The sequence below is a fragment of the Aedes albopictus genome, chromosome 3 (assembly GCF_035046485.1).
Source record: "Aedes albopictus strain Foshan chromosome 3, AalbF5, whole genome shotgun sequence".
In the NCBI taxonomy this organism is placed as follows: domain Eukaryota; kingdom Metazoa; phylum Arthropoda; class Insecta; order Diptera; family Culicidae; genus Aedes; species Aedes albopictus.
Window position 1 is genome coordinate 408000648 of NC_085138.1, and position 10709 is coordinate 408011356.

General features: G+C 35.3%; 1 protein-coding gene across 1 annotated transcript; it reads left to right on the top strand.

The window, feature by feature from the left end:
* Window positions 1-2992: 2992 nt before the first annotated feature.
* On the top strand, window positions 2993-3825 carry LOC109402121 (serine protease inhibitor dipetalogastin). Its single transcript, XM_019674745.3, has one exon. It carries the CDS (start codon window positions 3032-3034, stop codon window positions 3770-3772), a length of 741 nt encoding a protein of 246 aa, XP_019530290.3. The 5' UTR covers window positions 2993-3031; the 3' UTR covers window positions 3773-3825.
* Window positions 3826-10709: the final 6884 nt, after the last annotated feature.

Sequence of the window (10709 nt, forward strand, 5' to 3'; positions counted from 1 at the left end):
GAATGAATGAATGAATGAATGAATGAATGAATGAATGAATGAATGAATGAATGAATGAATGAATGAATGAATGAATGAATGAATGAATGAATGAATGAATGAATGAATGAATGAATGAATGAATGAATGAATGAATGAATGAATGAATGAATGAATGAATGAATGAATGAATGAATGAATGAATGAATGAATGAATGAATGAATGAATGAATGAATGAATGAATGAATGAATGAATGAATGAATGAATGAATGAATGAATGAATGAATGAATGAATGAATGAATGAATGAATGAATGAATGAATGAATGAATGAATGAATGAATGAATGAATGAATGAATGAATGAATGAATGAATGAATGAATGAATGAATGAATGAATGAATGAATGAATGAATGAATGAATGAATGAATGAATGAATGAATGAATGAATGAATGAATGAATGAATGAATGAATGAATGAATGAATGAATGAATGAATGAATGAATGAATGAATGAATGAATGAATGAATGAATGAATGAATGAATGAATGAATGAATGAATGAATGAATGAATGAATGAATGAATGAATGAATGAATGAATGAATGAATGAATGAATGAATGAATGAATGAATGAATGAATGAATGAATGAATGAATGAATGAATGAATGAATGAATGAATGAATGAATGAATGAATGAATGAATGAATGAATGAATGAATGAATGAATGAATGAATGAATGAATGAATGAATGAATGAATGAATGAATGAATGAATGAATGAATGAATGAATGAATGAATGAATGAATGAATGAATGAATGAATGAATGAATGAATGAATGAATGAATGAATGAATGAATGAATGAATGAATGAATGAATGAATGAATGAATGAATGAATGAATGAATGAATGAATGAATGAATGAATGAATGAATGAATGAATGAATGAATGAATGAATGAATGAATGAATGAATGAATGAATGAATGAATGAATGAATGAATGAATGAATGAATGAATGAATGAATGAATGAATGAATGAATGAATGAATGAATGAATGAATGAATGAATGAATGAATGAATGAATGAATGAATGAATGAATGAATGAATGAATGAATGAATGAATGAATGAATGAATGAATGAATGAATGAATGAATGAATGAATGAATGAATGAATGAATGAATGAATGAATGAATGAATGAATGAATGAATGAATGAATGAATGAATGAATGAATGAATGAATGAATGAATGAATGAATGAATGAATGAATGAATGAATGAATGAATGAATGAATGAATGAATGAATGAATGAATGAATGAATGAATGAATGAATGAATGAATGAATGAATGAATGAATGAATGAATGAATGAATGAATGAATGAATGAATGAATGAATGAATGAATGAATGAATGAATGAATGAATGAATGAATGAATGAATGAATGAATGAATGAATGAATGAATGAATGAATGAATGAATGAATGAATGAATGAATGAATGAATGAATGAATGAATGAATGAATGAATGAATGAATGAATGAATGAATGAATGAATGAATGAATGAATGAATGAATGAATGAATGAATGAATGAATGAATGAATGAATGAATGAATGAATGAATGAATGAATGAATGAATGAATGAATGAATGAATGAATGAATGAATGAATGAATGAATGAATGAATGAATGAATGAATGAATGAATGAATGAATGAATGAATGAATGAATGAATGAATGAATGAATGAATGAATGAATGAATGAATGAATGAATGAATGAATGAATGAATGAATGAATGAATGAATGAATGAATGAATGAATGAATGAATGAATGAATGAATGAATGAATGAATGAATGAATGAATGAATGAATGAATGAATGAATGAATGAATGAATGAATGAATGAATGAATGAATGAATGAATGAATGAATGAATGAATGAATGAATGAATGAATGAATGAATGAATGAATGAATGAATGAATGAATGAATGAATGAATGAATGAATGAATGAATGAATGAATGAATGAATGAATGAATGAATGAATGAATGAATGAATGAATGAATGAATGAATGAATGAATGAATGAATGAATGAATGAATGAATGAATGAATGAATGAATGAATGAATGAATGAATGAATGAATGAATGAATGAATGAATGAATGAATGAATGAATGAATGAATGAATGAATGAATGAATGAATGAATGAATGAATGAATGAATGAATGAATGAATGAATGAATGAATGAATGAATGAATGAATGAATGAATGAATGAATGAATGAATGAATGAATGAATGAATGAATGAATGAATGAATGAATGAATGAATGACCTTCGACGAGAATCTGAATGGCGATGTAGGCACCAGGGATCTAGGCAGCGGAGGAAATGACTATGTTGGTGCAGCAGAGGACGGGAACGAACCAACTCCCCAAGCTTTTTTGTCTTTATTAACGTGATTTTTCACCCTAGTTCGCCACGAGTGCTAAAGTAAAAGAGTTCATGGGAAGCTGGTTTCATCGAAGGCTGGCCGACAGCAAACCAGATCATCACCGCACGACAAATCCTCCAGAAATGCCGTTAGTATCAGTCCCATCCATTTCATCAACTTCAAGGTTACAAAGCGATGAAACTTGTCCCAAGACTTGTCCTCACTTTGTAATATCACTTTTGTGTCAATTTAACTGGAGACTCAACTAAGTTTACTTTTAGCTTTGAGTTACCTACTCTCCTTGATATTCTGTTATTTTTTGTTTTGCAAAGACTCATCAGCAGTGAAAAATATTTTGTTAAGATCTGAAATATAATTTCATAATAGTAACCCACCATTTGAGTGATTCGATGCTTCGGCATATGTCCATAAAACGCTTCAGTAATTTTCAACAATTTGTGTATAACCATTAAGCCACCTGCACCATCTGATCATAAAACATTCCCATAGCAAATAAATAACCTAGGGAACCAAGTGTTTCAGCTTCAGTCTTGTTATTACCGTTGCTGTTGAATATTTCCCAATAGAACGATAGAAATGAAGTTCGCTTCAATCGAATCGTTATATCTTGTTACCGCATTAACCTACGTCCACACCACCTATGTCGTCTATCCGCCCAAGTACGAACTCAGTGATTCTCAGACCACAGAGTTGATGTCTTGCCTGGGACCAACGGAAAACGAAGCAGACCCGCAAAGTAAGTACGAGCCCATCTGTGGCACGGACGGCTTCAGCTACTACAACAAACACCAGATGAAATGCCTTGCCAGGACCATTCCGTCGGTGGCTTTCGCCTTCTACGGACGCTGCCCCAATGAGCCGATGTTCTTGCCTCTGGAGTCGGCTCGCGGAACGGAATTGCTGGGTAAGCCGAAAGCGTTCGCCGACTTCCAGCACTGCTTGGAGACTTGCGCCGTTTTCCGGCCGGTTTGTGGCAACGACCTGAAGACCTACACCAGTCCGTGTGCGCTGGAGTGCGCCAAGGCTCACCGTCCGACGCTCGAACTCAAAGGAAACGGATTCTGTCTGGAGGATCAATCGGTGGATGGAAAGTGTCCGGAGATTCTGCAGCCATTCTGCGGAACGGATGGAATTACCTATTTGAACTATTGCCATCTGAAGTTTGCCCAGTTGCATGCGAAGGAGTTGCTACCGGCCCACATGGGGGATTGTGTGCGACGACTTATAACGGTGAAAGGGGAACTTCCGAATAAAAGGAAGAAAAGCGGATGCGGATGCGGTGGAGGAGGCGGTGGTTGCGGAGGATGCGGAAAGTGAGCTGGAGGAAGAATAAATTAAAGTTAGCGTTGACTGTATTTTCGAACATGGTTATTGAAGATGGCATTGGCGTAGCTAGGGGGGGTTCCAGGGGTGCCTGGCACCCCTTTTGTTTATTGTTTATTCGTCAACAGGTGAAATCCCCACCCCAATGACAATGGTTTATCTTAAAACTAACATAAAACTCTTCTAAAATTAAGCTTATTAGTTTCCCGGGACAAATTAAAATTAAATACACGATGACATTTGTTGAAAACACGGGACATACTGCGGATCGGTTCATGGAATCCATAATTAGTTCTAGAACAAATTTGGCACCCCTTAGATTTTTTCCTTGACAGTCACCTAAAATTTAAAATTTCACACATTTGAATAAAACTTAAACACACACGGAATTACTTTAACACCTATTGCACGTTTTGGCGTTTTGGATATTGGTAAGAACAATCAACAAACTTCTCCATGGATTCCTCCAGTATTACCTTTATCTATTCAAACAGTGATTTTTCTAGGCTTCATTTATGGATTCCTCCCGATATTTCTTTAATAAACTTCTCTCAGGATTCTCCGGGCAGTTCAGATGGCGTTGTACATTCTAGAAATTTCAGCGGAGATTAATCCAGCAATTTCTCGTGGTATTTCTTTCGAAATTCTTACTATGGTACTTCTGGGAATTCTTCTAGGAGTTCTTCTAAAAATTTATCTTGGGATTTCTTCAGGAATTCCTGGTGGGGTTATTCAGGACAACCTTCCTGGGATTCTTTCAGAAGTTTCTCCCGGTGATTCTTCCAGGAATTCCTTCAGAGATTTTATTCAGAGATTCTTCCAGAAATTTCTCACACGCTAACGCCGCTCAGCACAAAAGTGCATAATTTCCAGACTACACCAAAAATGTGTAACCCTTGCACTTTCACAAAATCAGCTCCTGTGTCCGCAAAATCGTTAAATTCGCAAAATTTTGTGTACAGCAATCAAGCGAGGTTTACTAGTGACCTTGGAAAACAAAAAAAATATCGACATTTCGCATCTAGACGAGTGTACGAGCTGTTTTTGAAAATGTGTAACTGTAACACATTTTTGTGTGGTCTGGAAATTATGCACTTATGAGTAGGGCTTACACATTTTAGTGCTGAGCGGTTTTACTGTGCATGAAATTCCTCCAGGAGCTCATATTGGCCTTCCTCCGGGAACTGTGGCTAGGATTCCAGCAAACTCTCTTAGAACTCCTCCAATAATGCTCACTGTGATACCTTCTGGAATTCTACTAGGGAAGTCCTTTCGGAAATTCTTCCAGAAAATCATCCTGGGATTTTTCTAAAAATCCCTTCGGTGATTCTTCCAGAGATTTCTTCAAGGATTTAACCAGGACTTCCTCCAGAGGTTATTCCAGAAATTCCGCAGGGGATTTCTCCAAAAACTTCTATTGGCCTTCCTCCATGAATTCCGGCTGGAATTCTCCAAGCAATTCCTATTGTAACTCCTTCAGAAATACTTCTAGGGATTTCACCTGGCATATTTACATGCTGCAATACTTTCGGGAAATCTTCCTGAGATTCTTCAAAAAATTCCTTCTGCGATTCTCTCAGGGATTCCTCCAGTATACTTCTACCGATTCTTTCAAGGAGAACTGTAGGTATTCCTCCGGGCACTTGGTAGAGGAACTTCTTTTAGGATACCCCCGGCATTCCTGATTTATGGATTTCTCTAGAAATTACTTCTATGATACCTCCCTGAATTCTAGGAATTCCTCCAGATCCGCGCTTCCCAAACTCCCAAGATCCGCTTCCCAATTTTGGGAAGCGATGCTCCAATTATTCCAGCTGGGATTCTTGTGGTTCTTTCAGATATTCTTCCTGAATACATTCTAACTATGGTAGTTCAGAAATTATGCTACGGATTCTTCTAGAGCTTTCTCCTGGCTTTTTTGCTGGAATCTTTCCAGGTAATCTTCCTGGAATTCTTGCAGAAATTTTGTTTGGTTCTCCTACCAGGGATTTCTCCAAGGACTCATTCAGGAATTCCTATAGAAATTCCTCATGGAGCTCCTGCAGAAACTCCCATTGGCCTTTCTCCATTCCTGATTGAGTTTCTCTATAAGTTCTTGTATAGTTTCCTCCTACGATTTCTGCTGAGATTTCAACAATGATACACCCCAGAATCTTTTTAACAATACCTCCGAGATTTTTCCTGTGATTTCTTCAGAAGCTCTCCAGTGGTCCTCCAGGCATTTTTATTGAAGATATTTTATTCAAGGATTCTCTCATAAATTTCTAATGGGATTTCTCCAGGAACTCCACTTGGTCTTCCTCCAGGAATTTCAGCTGGATTTCTCAAGCAGTTCCTATTGTGGTTCTTCCAGCAATTCCTCCTAGGACTCCTCCAGAATTTCTTACTGTAATACCTCCCGGAATTTTTCTAGGAATTATTCTAAGAATTTCTCCAGGGATTCCTCCAAAACTTGCTGGGATTCTCCAAGGCAATCTTTCCAGGAGTATTGCAGAAGTACCTTCAGTGTTTTCTCCTGGAAATCCTAAAGGTTTTCCTGGAATTTCTGCAAATATTTCTTTTTGGATTCATCCAGGAAATCCTCTTGACTTTCATCCAGGAACTCCTTCTGGGAATCCATAAGCGATTCCTGCTTAAGTGTAGAATTACCATAAGTTAAAATACACAATAAAAAAAATAAAAAAAGATTCCTGCTGCTTCTAATGTTTCAGGAATGCCTCCTGTAGGTCTCGTCAAGAAATTCTCACGGTGATACCTGCAGGAATCCCTCTAGGGATTTCTCCTGGCCTTCTAGCTAGGATTCTTCTAGTCAGTGTTCCTAGGATACTTCCAGGTCTTTGATCCTTCCAGGGATTTTTGTAGAGACTCATCCAGGAATTATTCTAGAGTTTTTATTTGTGAATTACTATAGAAATTAATCACGGTATTACTCCTGGAATTCCTCTTGGGCTTCTTAAAGGAATTCCAGTAGAAATCTCTAGAGGAATCCCTATTCGAATTTCGGGAATAGTTGTAATTTCCAGAGAAATCCTAGAAGGTATTACTAGAGAAATCCCTAGTAAAATCCTATAGGAATGTACGGAAATAACTTGTAATTAATTAGAAGGCACAGATTGTTGCTAATTGACAAATTGAGAGATGAATTTGCGAAAAAATCGCGTTCTGGTGGGATTCGAACCTACGACTCCATATTCGCTATACCGTAGTATGACCATTACTTTGGGGATTCCTTCGACATGGTTATTATTCTTTTTTTTTTTGAAAATTTCTGCGGTAGTTTCATTAAAATTTCATTAGCAATTTCTTTGGATTTTTTTGCTTGATTTCAATGGCTATTCCTCTGAAATTATATCAGCAATTTCTTTTTCAGTTATTTTGTGGATTTATTAGGCAATTTTATTGTGATTATTTTTGAAATTCTTTATGATTTAACTGTATTTATATTCATTGCATCCGAAAGTTGCTGAATTGGAAAATCTAAAATTCTCAACTGGTCTTGGTCAAAGAAAATCCCATGAAATTCACGAAAAACTTACTGAAAAAACTCCCAAAGAAATTGTCGGAAAAAAACCATCAAAATTACATTAGAGTTCAAAGTAGTTGTCAAAGGAATTCATACAAGAATTATCAGAGGATTTCCTGAATAAAAAATATTAAGACTTTTTAAGGAAATTGGCCAAATCCAATCTCAAAATAAATTGCCGAAATATTCTATAAAAAAAACAAAGAAATGAATTCGAAGAAATTCTCAAAGAATTTTCCGAAAGCATTATAGATATTTATGTAACGAGTTGCAAAAAGTTGATTTTTTCAGCACGAGTCGTACATTTATCCAACGAGGCTTGCCGAGTTGGATAAACACGAAGAGTGCTGAAAAAATCGAGTTTTGCAACGAGTTCCATACAAAATTTTATGCAATGATTTTTTACATAATGCAACCCATTTGAGTTGCATAATGTTCATAATGCAACTCAAATGAGTTGCATTATGAACATTATACAACTATTTTTCATTATGCAACTCATTTCAGTTGCATAATGAGCCAGTTCGGAAAAATTGGCCATTATGATATCAAAATGAGTTATATAAAATGTAAATTATGATACTGAATTGCATAAAAGGAATTTCTGAAGAAAATTCAAAAGGAACCCCAAAAGTTATTTCCGTAGAATCACCGTGACAGAATTTTTAAAGAACCACCAAAGTTTTTTTTCAAATAAATTCTTGAAGGAAATCACTAAGAAATTTTCCGAATCAATTTCAAAAGAAATTACCAAAGAAGTTCCCAAAAGTAATATGTAATCGAAGTTGTCAAAATTTTCGATGAAACTCCCGAATAAATGTTCAATGTAAGTAATATCTGAATTGCCGAAGGTATTCCGGAATCATCTGCTGCAAGAATTCCTTACCGTCGTTGGGGGTGAGAATGGGTCAAAAAAGGATACTCAAAGATTGTTTGTTAAATAACAAATGCAATTGAAGTCGGAATAACTTTTTATTTGGTATATATACTCTTCTATGTGGTAATAATAGTTTGGCAAGAAAGTATCACATTATATGAATTGCTTACTAAACTACAAATGATTGAAAATTGACCCAATCTCACCCCTTAGAGGGGGTGAGAATGGGTCAAAGTATTCCAAATCGCCTATCTAAGAATATAAGTTAATTTTATTGATCATATCTAGTAAACCTACTTCAAATACAATGTAACCATGACGAATAAAAACTTAGGTAATTTTAAGAAATGATTAATCCATCTAAAAGGGCTAATACAACCAAAAAAATGATTGAAATTTGATAAAATAACGTTTGTATGTTGTATCGCCATTTTTAGCTACCACAATCACCCTCATTTAAATTTTCAACCTCCATGAGAGGAAGGGGAATTACAATGAGCGAGGGGCGCATTGAAGGATTGATTGAAAAAAAAAACATGCTTATCTCGTATGCCGCAATTCGACGTTCGTTCGCTTTCCGACATTGTGCTATGCTACCGGTTTTATAGCCCCGGTATTTCCTGGATCCCACTACCGTCTGAAAGTTTCAGGATATTTCCTTAAAATTTCAAAAATAAAAGGAGAAGATGAACGCTATTAAGTTTATTTTGTAAGCTTACGATATTGCAGTACACTGAAGATTAGCTGATGATTAGAGGAGCTGTCCAAACGCATGGGTTTATTGTTATAAATGATATTAGGCACTAAACGTATGAGCACACTCGCTTGACACTTCTTCGACATATTTTAGAAAAAAAAAAGTGCGTTTATGAAGATACCGTAAACATGGTACCACTCTAACGTCAAATGGGGACTGAATAACATGTTGAATTTTTAGTTAAGGTTATGTGCACTCAATAACTTGCTTGACCCAATCTCACCCCCATTCTTGATATTTAGACATAGGGTCGAAAATATTGAATTTTAAAATAAAAAGAGCAATGACAGCCCGCTTTTTTCGTTGCATCTACTGGGCAATAACTACAGCTAACCACTTATAAGAAAATTTATCCCAATCTCACCCCCCAGACCCATTGTCACCCCCATCGACGGTACATAAAAACTGAATAAATATAGAAGAAAGTGTCTGAAGATTTTTCAATAAAACTAGCTGTACCCGGCAAACTTTGTCTTGCCTACTGCGTTTTTTGACGTTTCGAGTCCTCAGCCAAGCGCCCAAGTCCCCGTTCAAAATGTATGAAAACCCAATTTTCAAAAACTCTCAATTTTCCCATGTTTTAGGCTTCATAAACCTTCCTTGGGTGAAAACTAACAGAACAAAACTTAGACGACCCAAATCGGACCACCCGTTCGCAAGTTATGCGCGGTCCCACGTATGCCGCTGCATTTTTATATATATAGATTATAAATACGATTTATGAAAGACTTTCCGAAGGAGTTTTCGAAGGAATTGGCGAAGGAATACCGAATAAAAAATTAAAAAAATCAGCTTTATACAGCATTCCATTCACCAGATTTATTAATATATGGTAATAACCAATCCAGTCGAAATTGGAATTTGGTGCGAACATCAGGATCTCGATGAGAAAAATCGAAGTTCGCTCGCACCAAATTCCGGATTTCAACTGGATTGGTAATACACGCTAAAACTGCTCAGCACTAAAATGTGTAAAACCTACTCATAAGTGCATAATTTCCAGACCACACAAAAATGTGTGACAGTTACACATTCTCAAAAAACAGCTCGTACACTCGTCTAGATGCGAAATGTTGATTTTTTTTTTGTTTTCCAAGGTGACTAGTAAACCTAGCTAGATTGGCTTACACAAATTTTTGCGAATTTAACGATTTTGCGGACACTGGAGCTGATTTTGTAAATGTGCAAGGGTTACACATTTTTGGTGTAGTCTGGAAATTATGCACTTTAGTGCTGAGCGGCGTTAGCGTGTATGTTAGTGAAGTTTCAGACTGGAACTCAGGATAATCGAGTGCCAATTTTGTAGTTTTGAGAATCATACTCACAATTTTTCTTTAAAAGTATTTTCGTGTCCACGTGGTAATATTCAACTAATTAAAAAAACGCTTTTTAGCCATTAATTTTGTGGCCAAATCAAAAAAGCAAATATGTATTCTGATTTTGAAATTTTAAGTATTTATATTTCTTAAAATTGTTCTTGAAAGCTATTTTCATAAGGGTTGTTATCATGCAATAAAACAAAGAGGATGTCAGGATGAATACAAGTTACACGCAAATTTGTGGATATTTTAAAGTTTGCGAGATTTATACGTCGAATAATTGCTTCGAAAATGTATTCTAATGGACCTGATTGTTTTCAATCCACAAAACAGGGGTTGTTCAAACTGAAAATACAAATTCTATTTTCCCGCGACGCAGTATATACTTATACTAAGAAATTGAGGTCGGATCGGCATTTCCTTAAAAAAAAAAGCAACCTGAGAGTCACTGAAAC